Genomic DNA, 17,719 nt, shown 5'->3' on the forward strand with positions numbered 1-17,719 from the left:
GTGAAAAACTCAATAAGCCAATTTGAAACAACAGGAGAAAGGCTCACTCTCACCTATAGAATGAAATAGAACAGAATATCAAGACTGGATGATAAAGTTGAAAAATTGGACTGCTCAAGCAAAGACTATGAAAAAAAATTTAAAACACAGGAATGGAATATGAAGGAATTGTAGGACACCATGAAAAGATCAAATTTATGCATCATAGGCATAGAGGAAGGAGAAGAATTTCAGGTTAATGGTATTGCCCAGATCTTAAACAGGATTGTAGAAAAAAATTCCCAAAATTAAGAAAAGACATGCCCATACAAATACAAGAAGCACACAGAACACCAAATAGACAGGACCAGAAAAGAAATTCCCCATGGCATATCATAGTTTAAAAAAAAAAAAACCTAAATGTACAGAAAAGAGAGAGAATACTAAAAGCTGAAAAAGAAAAACGTTAACTCACATATAAAAGAAAACCCATCAGAATTACAGCTTACTCATCAGAGTAAACTATGAAAGCCAGAACAGCCTGAACCAAAGTAGTCCCAGTTCTAAATGACCATAGATGCCAACCCATGATAATTTACCCAGCAAAAATGTCTATTATAGCTGAAGGGGAAAGAAAACTCTTCCATGACACAAATAGCCTGAAAGAATATATGTCCACCAAACCAGCCCTTCAGAGAATACTTGAAGCAATACAAAGAATGGGAAAAGAAACAACTATACACGAGGGGCAAGAGAAAGAAACTAAATGAAGGTATAATTGTGGAAACACAAAATTAGACCAAGAATGCAAACAGAAATTAAAATGACAGAAACCAATACACATCTTTCTATAATAACTTTAAATATCAATGGACTGAACTCCCCAGGCCAAAGACACAGATTTGTGAATGGATAAGAAACAAACTTCATCCTTTTGTTGTCTGCAAGAAACCCATCTCACCTTCAAGGGCAGGCACTACTTTAAGGCAAAAGGATGGAAAAGAATACTCCAAGACAATGGCACTAAGAAACAAGCAGGGGTTGCAATTCTAATATCTGACAAAAATAGACTTCAAACTGAAACTAATCAGAAGAGATAAAGAGGGTCACTTCATTCTGAAGAAAGGAACAATTGACCAAGAAGATATTACAATCATGAACATATATGCACCAAACTCTGGTGCACCCAATTTCATAAAAAACAGTACAACAGGACTTTAAGACATAGATTAACCCCAACTCAGTAATAGTAGGGGACTTCGATACCCTACAGTCTCCATTAGACAGGTCAACTGGACAAAGGATAAAAAGAGAGACATTTGAATTAAATGATATTATACATCAAATGGCTCTAACAGACATCTACCAAATATTCCACCCAAGCACCAAAGAATATACTTTCTGTTCAGCACCCCATGGAACTTTCACAAAAATTGACCACATACTGGGGCACAAAACAAACCTCAATAAATACAAAAAAAATTCCATGCATTCCATCAGACAATAATGTAATAAAGCTTAAAATCAACACTGAAAGAATCCCCAGTAACTACATGAACTCATGGAGATTAAACAACGCACTCATGAATGATGAATGAGTCAAAGAAGAAATTAAAAAAGAAACAAAAGTTATTCCTGGAACTAAATCAAAATGGGACTACAACACAACAAAACCCCTGGGGAACTTTAAAAGCAGTCCTAAGAGGGAAGTGTATAGCTCTAAGTGCCTATTTTTTTAAAAAAAAATCACAAAGACCACAGATAAATGGCTTAACATTGCAATTCAAGATTCTGGAAAGGCAAGAACAAATGAAACTCAAACCCAGAAGATGAGAAGAAATGACAAAAATCAGAGCAGAAATTAATGAAATAGAAACAAAGAAAACAATACAAAGAATCAATGAATCTAAGAGCTGGTTCTTTGAAAAGCTAAACAAGATAGACAGACCCATAGCCCAGGTAACCAAAAGTAACCAAAAGAAAGAAAGAGCAAATCCAAATCAACAAAATCAGAGGTAAAGGGGGAAACATCACAACAGACACCAAAAAGATCCAGAGCATTATAAGGGAATACTTTAAAAACATATACTCTATCAAATTTGAAAACAAGAAATGGGTGGATATCTAAAATCATGGGACTCACCAAAGCTAAACTAAGAAGAGATCAACAGTTTCAACAGACCATAACATATAAGGAAATTGAAACTGTAATACAGAACTAAACTGTAATACAGAATCTCCCAACTAAAAGAGATCCAGGGACAGATGGATTTATAGCAGAATTTTACCAGACATTTAAAGAACATCTACAACCAATACTACTTAAATTATTCAAAAAGATAGAAACAGAGGGAGAACTCCAAAATTCCTTCTATGAAGCCAGCACCACCCTAATACCAAAACCAGGTAAAGACACAAACAAAAAAGAAAACTATAAACCCATATCCTAATGAACATAGATGCAAAAATTCTCAACAAAATATGTGCAAACTGCATACAGCCACACATCAAAAAGATCATCCACCATGATTAAGTCAGCTTTATTCCAAAGATGCAGGGATGGTTCAATATACATGTCAATAAACGTCATAATTCATATAAATGGATTCAAAGACAAAAATCACATGGTCATCTCAATAGATGCAGAAAAGGCCTTTGAAAAAATTCAGCATGTATTCATGATAAAAGTCCTAAAGGAAATTGGACTGCAGGAAACATACCCCAACATAATTAAAGCTGTATACAACAAACCCACAGCCAACATCATTCTAAATGGAGAAAAACTGGAAGCATTCCCTTTGAAATCAGGAACCAGACAAGGCTGTCCACTATCTCCTATTCTCTTTAACATAGTGCTTGAAACTCTTGCAAGAGCAAAAAGACAAGAGCATGCTTGGAACTCTTGCTAGAGCAATAAGACAGGAGAATGAAATTAAAGGAGTATTAATTATCCCCTTTTGCAGATGATATGATACTATACCTAAGAGATGTGAAAAATTCCACCAGAAAACTCCTAGAACTGATTAACACGTTCAGTAAAGTTGCAGGTTACAAAATTAATCTATAAAAATCTGTAGCCTTTCTATATACCAATAACAAGCCATCAGAGAAAGAGTACATGGAAACACTCCCATTCATAATAGCTGTAAAAAAAAAAATCATACCGTTTTCCCATCTCTGTTCAAGTCTGTCTCTGAAATGCAATCACAGCCAAATACAATAAAAACAGATGGGCTTGGATTTTCCAATAAAATAGTATTTATAGTAGATAATAGGTTGGATTCAGCCCAAGATTGTTCTTTCGTCACTTTGAAAGTTTGGCGGAACTATGTCCATAGGATTCTCAGGGTTAATAAAAGCACAGATCCCAACTGGGAAGTCTCTGGGAGTGACTGAGTCCCTGCTTATTCGGAGTGAGCCTTAGGCAGATTGCCTGGCCTCAGCTCAGAGGTTTTAAGATCCTGCAATTTTACATGTGTATATTTCCTGCTCATTCTGATCCTAACCAAGATGTATCTGAGCACTTAATATAATCCTGCCTGGCAATGAGGTTTCAGGTGGAGAAGCCTCATTACTCCAATTTCTCTTTCTGTTTGTGAAAGTGAACAGCCCAGGCAATCAGCATTCAAACCTTAAGCAAAAGCAAAAGCTTTTATCTTTACCCAAGGATCCAAAATGTGCAGTGGAGTTGCTGTAAAAGTTTATTGCAGTCATGATCTGTGATAATAGCTCCAGGAAACACAAACAAGAACATTCAGATATCACGTGTGATTCATAAATCTGCCACTTTATCTCAAGTGATTGTACATATTTCACTGATATATACCATGTCAGGAAATCTTACAGAACAAAATGCCTCTCGCAGATTGATAAGGCAGGTGTTCAAAGGAGCCAATAAGACCCAGAAGTTCATGAAGTGACAATCAATTCTGGGGCTCAGAGCCCAAAGGGACATGACCACAAGTTGTCAGGCACAGCTGGACTCCACTATCGCTGCACGTCCACTGCCCTTGCTTTCTCTCTCCACCAGTCACACACACACTGGATCCCTACCTCCTCCCAAATCCCTCCTGGCAGGTTCTTGGCTGATCCTTGTCTGTATATGAATCTCACAAGGTCTTTCTCTTTTCTCTTCTATCACAAACCATCTATGTACACACACATACACACACACACACACACACACACACACACACATTGATTAATCTTTGTTCAACATAAATACCTTACCACCATGCTTTGTAAACTAACCATTCTTCTTATCTATGAACTCTGCATTCCTGAACATCAGGCTCCTGGCAGGTAGAGCTGACATGTAAAATTCTTCTAAAACTTTCATGCTCAGGACCCAGGATGAACCCAAAGCCAGCCAAATTTATAAAAACAAATTCTTACCTCTCCTTTAGGCTCTTCACATACCTGCTCTGATGCTGATTTCTGGTCCTTGCAATCCTTTTGGATCTTCCCTCAACAATTTAGTTATAACAGTACAAATATAAAATCACTTAATCTCTCCTGTGGTTTGGATTTTAACCTAATCTCTACTAGTGGAATAAAAGACCCAGAAGACGGGAGGAACAGAAGATCAAAAGATTCAGGTTTGGTGTCAGGAAACCCGCTTCTCATTCCAGTTCTGTTCCTGTTGAACCTCACAAAGCTCTCCCCACCCGGAACAGTTTGCCCACCTGTAAATGAGAGCTGAGGCCATAGGATGAAATATTCTAGCCCATGCCATCGTTCTATGGCTTCCTCTTATACACAGTACAAAACTGTGAGACCATAGCTTTGAATTTGATCCCAGTGTTTGTGTGTCTGTATACTGTGTGATGTGTGTGAGTTGGGGGTACTCCTGGAGTAGGAAGTCAGAAGATGGCCTTCAGAGTCAGTCCTCACCTTCCACCTTACTGAGGCAAGCTCTCCCTTGTTTCTGCCTCTGAGCAGCTGCTCCAGGCTAGCTTCCAGTCAATTCTCCCTTCTGCTTCCCATCTCCCTGAATGAGTGCTGGGATTACAGATGCATGCCACCACATTCAGTTTTTTATGTGGGTTCTGACGGTTGGACTCAAGTCATCAAGCAGGTACAGCAAGTGATATACCCACTGAGCCCTCTCCTTAGCCCCAGATGTGTGATTTTTGAGGAAATTATCTAATGTCTTTGACACTCTGTTTTCTCTTTCATGAAGTGGACAATAAAATAGAAGTCCCTACCCCTGCATCATACTTCTGAGAACTGTAGATGGAGCAGATAAAACTAGTAGAAACTAAATAGAGAGGCCCTAAATAGAGGGTGGTTTCATATGCATTTGTCAAGGGATCTTTGAGATCTTTAGTCAATGGGGGAAGCAAAGTATCATGTTGGTCAGGACCTTCAGTGAAGAGCTCCAGAAGTCATACAGAGAGGGGGCAGCCCACAACCACCCACAATTCAACTGTAAAGTTGAGAAAAAGATGACTGCTGGGAAATGTGCTCCATCAGGGCTGGGCTGAAGGAGGCTGTTCCTTGACTACCTGGGGGCTCTCAAGTCCAAGGAAGTTTAATCAGTAACCTGAAAGATGGGCGAGGTGATAGGGAAGGCAGAAAAAAGAGGCCCGGCACTACTTTATTCGTATGACTGCCCCTACACCAGCTCCAAGGGCAAAAGGTTCCCTTTCCATGGCAACCGCAGTCAACAGACTCTCACCAGCTTGAACTGTGGACTTGAGCATGCTCACCTCCAAAGAGGAAAGCCACGCACCCGGCTCCGTGTACATACAAGCTAGACGAAGACGCAGCTCCTTCCAGCCTGCCTCCCAACCCCACTGCTGGCATCGCCTTTTCTCTTCTTAAATCAATACCTTTCCTTTCCTTATAAGCCAAAACCTGATTTCTTCAACCCTCCTCGTACTTCCCAGTCCAGGCTCTGCACACTGGTCTTTAGTGAAATAAAGACTGAAAAGTCCAGGGTTTTCATCTTGTAACTAAAAGCTAACCCTGAAAGAGAAGGCAAATCGAGCGGCCGCCATTCAAGGGCTACAAGTCCGGGAGCTGTGTAAAGAGGGATAAAATTCCCGGTTAGTCCCAACTCCTAAGCCAAAGTCTTGCCAGCTTTATCAATAAAAGCAGGTTCAAGATTACTCATGAGGAAACAGTCTCTTCAAATGACTGGGAGAATAGAATATCCACATACAAAATAATGCACCGACCCTTCCTTATGCCATACACGAAAGTTAACTCAAAATGGATCAAAACTTGGACGATAAAAGATGAAACTCCTAAGGGGCTGGGGCGATGGCTCAGAGGGTAAAGGACTTGCTACCCATGCATGAGAGCCTGAATTCAGATCTTCAGCACCCATGACAAGCCTCTGCAACCCTGGTGCTAGAAGGTGGAGACAGGTGGATCCCATGGGTCACTGGTCAGCCAGTCTAGCTGAAATGGCGAGCTCCAGGTTCAAGGAGAGACTATGGGTCAAAAATACAAGATGGAGAGCTAGAGAAAGACACCTAACACTGACCTTTGGCCTCCACATGCACATGCAGGGGGGACATGCATACACACACACACACACACACACACAGTTTTTCATTTGACTCTTAAGAGAAAATGTGGAGATGAATCCACATTATTTTGAATTTTAGAGCAGATTCTAAGAAATACCACCAAAAGCATGGGCAACAACTCCACCAAGATTTAAAACTTTTGTGAATCAAAGAATACTGTCCAAAATGAGGAAAGGCAATCTACAGATGAGAGAAAATATTTGCAAATTATATATCTGATAAGGGTCCAGAATTCAGAGTATTATAAAGAATTATTATTATTAAACAAGAAGACAAGCTAATTTTTATAAGTTTTTGCATGTGGACCAGATCAGAAGTCAACATATAAGAGAAAAATAATTACAATATGCTGAAAACTCTTAAAACTATTTTTTCTTTAAAGAGTAGACACCTGGGCTGGAGAGATGGTTCAGTGGCTAAGAACACTGGCTGTTCTTGCAGAAGACCTAGGTTCGAATCCAAGCACCCACATGGCAGCTAACAACTGTCTGTAACTCCAGTCCCAAAGGATCTGACAGCCTCTTCTGACATCCATTGGAATTGCACGACATGGGTACATGCAGGCAATACATGCATACACATAAAATAAAAATAATAAATTAAAAAAATTTAAACTAAAAAAAGAACAGACACCCATGTACTATGTAGAGACCACATTTGTGTCCTGTCTCTACAAAAGCATTTTTAGATAATCAGGAAATTTTGGATATGGACCAAGTATTAAATTACCTATTTAAAAAAAAATCACTTTAAATTCTGTTTTGTTTTGCCTTTTGAGACAGAATCTCACTGTGTAGCCCTGACTGGCCTGAAACTCAATATGTAGACCAGGCTGACCTCAAACCTATAGAGATCCATCTGCCTATGCCTCCCAAGTACTGGGCTTAAAGGTGTTCACCACCACATCTGGAAAAAAAGAACCCCACTTTAAATTTTATTAAACGTAATAGTAGCAGAGTGGTTATGGATTCAAAAAGTTAAAGATATGGGGCTGGAAAGACAGTGACTAAGAGCACCAACTGCTCTTGTAGAGGACCTGAGGTCAGTTCCCAGCACCCTCATGGTGGCTGACAACTGTCTGTAACTCCAACTCCAGGGGATCCAATGCCCTCTTCTGACCTCTGGGGGCATTGCATGACACAGGTGCATTTACATGCATGCAGGCAATACACTCACACACATAAAAACAAAATATTTTTAAAAGTTAAAGATATATGATGAAGAACTGAGAGTAAAATGATATGGTCTCCAGGATTTGATTAAAATGTTGCTTTAAATAGCAGAAAGGAACAAATGAACAAAGAACGACAAAATGTTGATCATTATTAACTTCAAGCCATCAGCAGCAGACCTACAGGCTCATGATACTATTCTCCGTTCATATATGATTGACATTTTCCATAACAAAAAAAAATTTGAGATAGCGCCACAGGTCAGGGTGCTTCCTGCCAAGACTGACAACCTGAGTTCAACCCCCAGGTCCCACATGGTGGAAGGAAAGAACCAACTTCTACAAATTGTCCTCTGACTTCCACATGTTTGCCATGGTACCTACACACACACACATGCACGTGCGCGTACGCACACACACACGTGTGCGTATGTAATTAAACATTTTTCATTGCAAATTTTATCTTGCACTAAGAACTATTTTATCTGCATACTGCCCAACAAGAGAAGAAGGCTGACTTCAGATCCAGCCCAACTCAGATCTTAATTAGACAGTGAATTGCAAAATGCTGAGATTGGTCTAATTTCACCTGTAGTGCCGGACAAGGAAGGCGGTGCAAAGGAAAAAAAAAAAAGAATGACGACTGCTGTTTTGATAGGGCAAAGAGCACTTTGTAGGAAGTAGAAAAGGAAAGGTTGGAGCCACGCCATGCGACAAGGCAGGAACTGTTGTCAGAGAGCTGTACTGAGTTTATATGGGTTGCCCAGATCATCTGCTGGTGAGCAATGGAACAGACCAAAGGCTCAGCTCTCTCTAGTTTTTCTCCTGGATAGTTTTCTTAGCCAAGGTGCTTTTCTCTTCCTCACATTCCTTGTCAGTAATGTTTATTTTCTTTCTTTCTTTTTGTCACAGGCTAAGGATAGAAAAAAGGCCAACCAAATGCTCTAAGCAAGGTTTCTCTTCCTAACACATTTTGGGCTGTCAGGGAGTATCTTAATACTCCAACGGTTTCCTGGGTTGGGGAGGATTTTGTTTTGTTGTTTAGGGTTTTATTTCTGCTGTTTTGTTCCATTTACCATCATGAGGAATTGACTTGAACACTTTCAATGAAGAAAAAGTGAATTAAAGTAATAATAAAAGGTTTGGCCAACAAAGTCGGCCAAAAAGTTCTCAGCTTGTAAAGGCACCTAGGGGCAGCCAAGCCCTGAGAAATCTCAGCTGTGCAAAGTCGACCTGGGCTCCAGGTTGCAGAGGGAAGGAACTGAATAGCAGCAAGAAGTTTCTATGATTAAGGCCAGACAGAGGATTAGCAATGGAAAGCCAGGGAAGCTATTTCCAAACAAACACAAGGAGCCTTATGCGGTGAAAAGGACAGGGAACTAGGAGATGGAGGCCTGGTTTCTACCCCCATGTAGAGATTCTACGATGGAACTTTCCACTTCCAGGAATTTCATTTCCCTCCTGCTGTTGTTTGAATGTCACCTTAGAAAATCATAACAAAACATAATCCCCAGATTATTGGTTGATGGTATTGGGATATGGGAGCTTTGGGAGATAATTGAAGTTAGATAAGGTCATATGTGTGGCACCCTCACAATGGGTCTGTTTTGTTAAGTTGTTGTTCTTGATAATGATGTTTTAAAGAAAGATCCGAGCCAACCCAGGCTTGCTGTCTTGCCATATGACACCTCCTGCAAGGTCATGATGAAACAGACATAGGTTCCTTGATCTTAAGCTTTTCAGCCTCCAGAATTATGTGCCAAATAAACCTCTATTATTTATAAATTATCCCATCTGTGACATTCAGATCTAACAACTGAAAATGGACTAAGACACCTGCCCATAAAAAAACAATCTCAGGCAAGATGGCTCAGCAGGTAAAGGCACTTGCTGTCAAGACTGGCAATCTGAGTTCAATCCCCAGGACCCACATGGTAGAAGGAGAGAACCAACTCCTTCAAGTTGTCCTCTGACTTATACACACACAAAGTAATAATTATTGTTGTTATTGTTAATTAAATTTAAAATAATGTCATGAAATAGTTCTTAAATAATCTCAGCAGTCCTTCCAGAGTTGGTGCTGACTGTCCATGTTTAAGAGCATCAGACATATCAGAGTCAAATTCTAACCTGACAGACACAAAGACTACAACAAGTCAGCGTTAGATGTCCCATTAGAGATTTTTTTTTTTTTTTTGGAGGACGGAGTTGCAATCCAGACTGGCCAGAGGCACCTCCGCCACCAGAGATTTCTTTTCTTTTTAATTGACAAATAAAAATTTTATATATTGGGGGCTAGAGAAATGGTTCAGCAGTTAAGAGCCTTGGCTGCTCTTGCAGAGGACTCGGGTTTGGTTCCCAGCACCCACATGGCAGCTCACAACCATCTGTAACTCCAGTTCCAGGGGATTTGATGCCCTCTTCTCACCTTCACGGGCACTGCACAACACAGGTACTCTTACATGCATGCAAGCAAAACACTTATGTACATAAAATAATAAATAAAAGATTTTTTTTAATTGTATATATTTATCATGCACAACAATGATGTTTTAAAATATGTATACAGGGGCTAGAAAGATGGTTCAGTGGTTAAGAGCACCTGCTGTTTTTCCAGAGGACTAGAGTTTGGTTCCCAGCACCCACATAAGGCAGCTCACAACCACCTGTAACTCCAGCTCCAAGGAGAATCCTACACCTTCTCTAGCTTCTACAGGCACCTGCACTCACATTCAAATGCACCCACGCTGACCCATATGTATCCACATAAATAAAAACAAAATAAATCTTGGGAGGCAGGATACAGGCAGATCTCTGTGAGATCAAGGCCAGCCTGGTCTACATAGTGAGTCCCAAGCTAGCTGGGGCTATAGGGAGACCCTGTCTCAAAAAGATACAAATAAATAAATAATTAATTGATTAATTAGTAAACAAAATCTTTAAAATACACATACATTGTAGAATGGCCCAGATGAGCTAATTAGCATATATACTACCTCACATACTTATTTTTGTGTGTGGTAAAAACACTCAAAATTTCTCAGCTATTTTCAAAATACAACCCATCGTTTTTAATTGTAATCACATGAATGTACAATAGATCTCTTGAGTTTATTTCTCCTATCTGTTGTATCCATCAACCAATATCTCTCCCACCCCCACTTTCACACAGGTCTCTGGTAATCACTGTTCCGGTTTCTGTTTCTGTAAGTTCACCAGGCACTGTAGCTCATCCCTGTAATCACCACACTCAGGAAGCTGGAACAGGAGGCTCACTAGTATAACGCCAGCCTGGGCTCATAATGAGACACTGTCTCAAAAATAAAAATAAAAACATTTTTAAAATATATTTCTAGGTCATGCATGGTGACAAACACCTTTAATCCCAGCACTTGGGAGGCAACAACAGGAAGATTTCCTTGAGGTTGAAGCCAACCTGGTCTATATAGTGAGTTCCAGGCCAGGCAGGGCTAAATAGTGGGACCCTCTCTCAAAAAACCAAAACCAAATCTATCTCTATAAGTTTAACATTTTAAAATCTCACATATAGATGAGGTCATGAGCACTGTCCTCCTGAGCTTGACTTATTTCATTCAACATATGACCTCCATGTTCATCCATACTGTCAATGACAAAATTTCTTCCTAAGACTGAATAGTGTGGTGCGTGTGTGTGTGTGTGTGTGTGTGTGTGTGTGTGTAATCACAGTTTTCTTTCCCATCAGCTCACTTGCTGATGAGCACTTTACATTGATTCCATATCTAGACTATTATTGTAAATTATGCTTCAATAAACCTTGGAGTTTGGCATTTTCCAACATACTGATTCATTGCCTTGGGCTATATACTCAGTAATGGGAATGATGGCACCTACGACATCTTAATCTTCCTTTAATCTTCTATTCAGAGCAGTTTTTGCTGAACTTTCATAGCCTATTATATTTTCAACCTGTATCACAGTGAGGGACAAGTAGTTCCACAAGTAGTTCCACCAGCTCCTTAAGGCCTGAAACTTTCTCCTAAGGAGCAAGAAGGCTCAAGGCACAAAGCCCACAGAAACATATAGCTGCTTCTTGGAGCAGCATAGGCTAGAGAGTGAGGGGGGCAGCTTCTGAGCCAACCAGTGCCCAGTCCCCCAGGCAGTGTACTCACCGAGATCTTGGTAAAAATGTAGAGCAACAGGGACAGAAGAGACAGGTAGATCTGGATCCGCTTGCCTCCAAACCTCTTCCGCAGGTACTCTGGCATTGTCACCACCTGTGTGGGATGTAAGGAACGTCACGACAAGCCAGAGAGACCAGAAGGTCCAGAGGAAACAGACAAATGGGATCTGTCCTGGTGTCAGTCTCATAAGGGAAGTCATAGATCCCTTGTTAGTCCAGGAAGTCCTCTGACACCCAGTCATTTGTTTAGTTCAAGCCCACAGACCCTAGAAGTAGGTAGGCCCTAGAACGTACTTACAACTTGTGTGTGTGTGTGTGTGTGTGTGTGTGTGTGTGTGTGTTTGTACACTGTACTGCAAATAGGATAGCAGTGGCCTCTTGCCAGTGCACCAAGCAAGTTGTCTGGGCTGAATGTGACTGTCACTATGATCCGCACACAGGCAGTTTAAACATTGTGGCTGAAGATATTCTCCCAGTTCCTTTCTGCAAATTCCAGCTATACTTCCTGTTTTGCTTCCTCTACCCTTGCTGTTGTCTGGGATCAATGTGTCACCAGCAATCTATGAGCCTTCAGAAGCTGTAGTCTGCACTGTTTGTCCTATGTCATTTTTGTCCCTAATGTAGAATATATAAATGTATAAAATAAATAAATGGTAAACAAATAGGTATTCACTATGGGTCTTGAACAGGTGGTATTAAGCTACATTTGATAGTTGAGTTCAACTGCATTGCTCAGAAGCAGGAGGTGCTGACATGCACAAAGGAAGGGGAATATCATTCTTTCTCAAGCTGCCTCCCTCCTAGGGGCAGATGTGGACAGCTGCATATCAAGAGCAAATAGCAGGACAGGACAAGAACATACCCAGAGTGAGGGTGCAGGATGCTTCAGAGGGGTCTGGATAGAGTGGGGTTGCTCAGGGAATCTTCCTAGATGGAAGAATATGAACCTGGACCAAACAGCCAGAGGATCTGTTTAATGTCCCTGCAATCAGGAACCATTTTAAAACCTGGGAGTAAATGCACACTCACAGTTCTTCTCTACTGTTTACCCTATAGTCTCCTCTGCCCTCAGGAGGATCACATTTACATGTACGCATTTGCTGGTCTGAGATGGGATAACAGAGCAGATACTTACCCCAGCCTTGATATAAATAGGGACAAACACCCAGCCCAGCACGACCACCACAATCAAGGCCTGAAACCAAAACAAGAGGTGGCTTCAGATCAGGAGAAGCCTCAGCCCCTCCCTGCTTCCCCCAAGGGACCCTCAACTGCTACAGAAAAATCATCCAGGAAAAACACCCATATTTAAGACTTTTCTTTTGTCTTTCTCTCTCCTTCCCTCCCCTCTCCCTTCCTTCCATCTTTCCTTCCTTCCTAAGGTCAATTCTCTAAGTGACTATTAGAGCCTTTGTTCCTTGCTTGGCCCACAGCAAAGGAATTTGAGCAACAGTGGAAGGGAACCCAGGAGGCTGCCCACTCACATCACAGCCCCAGGCCCCCAGCTACAGCACTGAGATCTCCTTTGCCTCTTCCCTGGTTTATAAGGAGTAACGTACCATTTAGAGAAGACGAAAGGGAAGAAGAGAGGGAGGGAAGGAGGGAGGAAGGGAGGGAAGAAGGGACAGAAAGACGGATAGAGGGGGCGGAGAGAAGGAAAAGCAAGTAGACGGGAAAGAGGGAGAGACGGGAAACCTGACAAGTAGTTCCGGACTTCCACCGTGGCTAAAAGAAGCTTTGTCTTTTCAATACCAAGGGCAAGGAGAAGAAACACTGTTACTATTGTATCAGTGGATCTCTTGTACTACTCTGGTACAAGGGAAGCAGGACCCGGGGGCATGCTCCTGAAGTCACACTCCTCCAACTGTACCCCGTCTGTAATCCTCCAGGGTGGCTCGGAGGATTTCCATAACATCTCAGGATGCTCTGATCCTAGACTGAACTGGCTAGGCGCTAAGACCCTGCAATGGTCCCCATGTTGGAGACAGTCCTTTACGGAAAGTAGTGGGAACTTTGTGTTGTGGTAGAGCACAGTGGGCAATCCTTGGGTTTTAAGAGTATGACTCACAGAAGTGATTGGGATATTTCTAATGGGAATCCTTCATAGTTTCTGAGGGAGAGTTGTTACAAAAACTTGATCCCAGTTTCACCCAACTTCTCTGGCTTCTTGCTTTGGGTGACATAATCTCCTTCTCTCTTACAAACCCCCTCCACCATTTTCTATCCACAGTGAGTCTACATAACCAAAAGGAGCCTCGCAAGAGCCTGAACCATGTTGTTTAAACTTGCAGCCTTCAAACCTATGACCAAATAAGTCTCTTTTCTTTAGAAAGTTAACCGGCCTCCAACATGTCATTATAGAAATGAAAAATGGACTAATTCAGGCTCCTTCTACCCTAGGACACAGAGACGCAGATATTACTCACGATCCATTCGAAGCCGCCAATGGCGATGCCTGAGGCTGCTCCTGTCCCAGCCAGCCCCACAAAGTGGCCACTTCCAATGTTACTAGCAAAGAGAGAGGCTCCAATCTGGAAATACAAAAATAAAGTCAGGTGAGAAATTTATGCTTGAGCAGACTTTCATGACGGGCCCAAAGCAAGAAAAGACGTATCAGCCAAATGAAGGGATATGTGAGATCAGAGGCTAGTAGGAAACCTGACTATGCTAAAATCGGCAGGACGACTAGTTCCTATGGGAGCATGGGGACATGAGCGATAGTGAAAAAAAAAAAAAAAAAAAAAATTGAAGGAGCGGAAGGACCAATCTCTAAATCAGATCCTCTGTCAGTCTTTTAAGTTAGCCTGATACTGAATAGTGAGGACACAGGAAGTTCCACAGCCTGGCAGAATTCCCCTAAAAGTCTCACACAAGGCTGTCTGCTCTGGGCAGGGGAAGGACCCTTCATCTTCATATCCTCAGTCAGGCCTGGTGGTTTAGGGTCTTGTCTAAGATAAGTTTTCAGTCAATACAGATGATGTTCCTGGAAAAATCACTGAGAAACTACCTTTGAACCTCAGGTACCTCATCAGTAAGGAGGAACACAGAACTGATGGTTCCTGGTGCAATTACATATGCTTAGAGGTAACATAAGATAATCTTAATGATAATAATAATTCTCCATGAGGCTGAAGAGATGGCTCAGTGGTTAAGAGAACTGGCCACTCTTCCAGAGGGCCTGGTTCAGTTCCCAGCACCCACATGGTGGTTAACAACTATCAGCAACTCCAGTTCCAGGGGATCTGACTCCTTCTCTTGGCCTCCGTGGTCACTGCACATACGTGGTGCCCCTACATACATGCAGACAAAACAATCACACATAAAATAAAAATGAATAAATAAAAAAACTAATAAAAAATAAAAATAATTCTTCAAATCCATATAATATTGTGATTTTTTTACAAAGATCCTAGAGATTACCCAGGAACATACACAAAATATTCATTTTTAAGAATGCACACAAATATCTAAAGACAGATTAGAAAAAAGACTGAAAGGATGTGTACTATATCCCTAAGAATAGAAGGTTGTTACAGGAACAGAGAATGGAACTGAAAACAGGACTGTGGATGGGAGTCAAAGAAAAAAATATCAGCTTTCAGGGCTGGAGAGATGACTCAATGGTTAAGAGCACTTACTGCTCTTACAGAGTCCAGTTTCCAGTACCCACATCATGCAGCTCACAACCTCCTGTAACTCCAGCTCCATGGAGCCTGACACACTCTTCTGGACTTTGCAGGGACCTACACATGCACATTCCCACATACAGACACACACATACTCCTAATTTAAAATAAAGATTTCTAAAAATGTCAATTTACTTATAAAGAAAGAAGATATCAGCTAAGACAAGAAAGGAGTCTTGCACTGACCAACCACAATACTGGGTCACTAATTCTATTGCATATAAGGCCAAACTCCAGAAAGTCCTAGAAATCTTCTGTAGCCAGAAAGAGATGGTACAGCAGCTTTTGACAAGCATCAAGTTCAGATCTCCTTAACCTACAAAGAAATTATGTCCCAATAAACCCATCAGTCAGAAACACATTAATAGGCTTGGCTTACTAAACACTATAGCTTAGCTTTGTTTAGCCTATCTTAAAAGTGACCAAGAGCTAGGTGTGGTGGCACAAGTCTTTAGTCCCAGCACTCTGGTGACAGAGGCAGGCAGATCTCTGTGGATTTAAGGCTAGTCTGATCTATATAGTGGGTTCCAGGCCAGTTAATGCTACACAGTGAGACTCTGCCTCAAAAAAAGTGCTCAGAGAACTTGCATTATCCTGTAGATATGCAAAATAATCTGACATTTATAATTGCATGTTGACTAGCTCGTGTAATTCATTGAATACCATACTGGAAAAAAAAATGGATGTTATCAGTAAGCTTTCACAACATCATGAATTCTAAAGTGTTCAATTGAACCATAGTAACTTGGGGGTCATCTGTATTTTTATCCCCATTTTTATTAATTAGATGAAAGGAGACATTTTCCTAATGTCTCTAAATCTATAACAAAATTTGTAGTAGAGAATAAGGAAGATACTCTAAGAAACCACCTTAATTATGCCAGCCCATGTCTCCAGTATGAGGCAGGTAGTGCTTCATGGCAAGTGCTAAGCTAAAGCAAAGGGAGATTCTTGAAAGCCCAGATCAGGCAGGTATCAATTTGAGAAGACAGTCCTATATGTGCATTCACTCGCTAACCCAACCGACATCAACTTGGCATCTGCTAAATATATCAAGTACTGTTCTAGATAGTGGGGGGTTCATCTGTCAATAACACAGACAAAACCTCCGCTCACGAGAAACTTGAATTCAAGAACAGTAGACATGAACAGGCATAAAGAGGAAGACCAAAGAGTGGTAATTTCTGTGAAGAGAATAAAGCATGTGACACAGTGATTGTAGTGGAGAGCCAGAAAAGCTCCGTTGGTGGTGGACACCTTGAAGGGGAGAGCTAAATGATACAAGTCACCCACGCACAGGTCAGAGTGAGAGTATCCCATCGAGGTATAGAGCCCTAAATAGCATAGAAAGTGGCCGGAGTGTGGTGGACAGAGGAGGGAGATACGAAAGGAGAGCTGGGTGGTGGAGATGCTAACAAGCCTGGGTAGGAGGAGCAGATTTCATTCTGAGTGCTATGGGAAGCCTCAGGGGGCGTTAAACAGAAGGATGGCGTTTCGTTTGCTTTTTAGGACTGTTCTAGGTTGTGCAGGGAGTGGAATGTTGTGGGTGGGGAAGAAAACAGAGAAAGCAGGTGGGAGAACCTCTGCAATCTAGATACTCAGGATGGTGGTGGTTTGGCCTAGGGTGGTAGCAGATGAGACAAGCATGGGATTGGAGGAATGCTTTAGAAACAAAGTTGACAGGCTTGGCTGAGGACTTTGATGAGGGAAGGAGTAAGCAAGGCTAACGGGGAGGGTACCATTCATTAAGAAAAAGGAACCATGGGAATGTATGTTGTTTTGAAATATCTACCGCCTCTGATCAGACCAAAGATTGATGGAGATAAGAGTTCAATTTTAATCAAAATTTCCCTCCTTTTAATGTCCCTTAAGAGCCCAAATCTGAAATTAATATAGGTGATAGATAGATAGATGATCGATAGATGATAGATAGATAGATGATGATGATGATGATGATAGATAGATAGATAGATAGATGATAGATAGATAGATAGATAGATAGATAGATAGATAGATTTGGTCATACATGAACATGCACATACATAGACAGAAAGATAGATAAATAGATAGATAGATAGATAAATAGATAGATGATAGAGGGATAGATAGATAGATAGATAGATGATAGAGGGATAGATAGATAGATAGATAGATGACAGATAGATGATAGATAGATAGATGA

At 41.1% G+C, this 17,719-nt stretch overlaps 1 protein-coding gene across 3 annotated transcripts in view; it reads right to left on the reverse strand.

The window, feature by feature from the left end:
• Slc5a1 (solute carrier family 5 member 1) overlaps positions 1-17,719 on the reverse strand; it is an 81,957-nt gene that overhangs the window by 25,440 nt on the left and 38,798 nt on the right. For 2 of the 3 annotated variants that reach the window (XM_008840989.1, XM_008840990.2), the window contains exons 3-5: positions 14,278-14,382; positions 12,987-13,046; positions 11,841-11,945 (exon numbers count right to left, since the gene is read on the reverse strand). In XM_008840989.1, the coding sequence (XP_008839211.1) occupies positions 11,841-11,945; positions 12,987-13,046; positions 14,278-14,382 (270 nt within the window). Of the gene's footprint in view, positions 1-11,840; positions 11,946-12,986; positions 13,047-14,277; positions 14,383-17,719 lie in introns of those variants that run through there. The other variant, XM_029567324.1, reaches the window with a different exon arrangement.

The sequence above is a fragment of the Nannospalax galili genome, unplaced genomic scaffold, assembly GCF_000622305.1.
Source record: "Nannospalax galili isolate Female #2095 unplaced genomic scaffold, S.galili_v1.0 scaffold259, whole genome shotgun sequence".
NCBI classification, from domain to species: Eukaryota; Metazoa; Chordata; class Mammalia; order Rodentia; family Spalacidae; genus Nannospalax; species Nannospalax galili.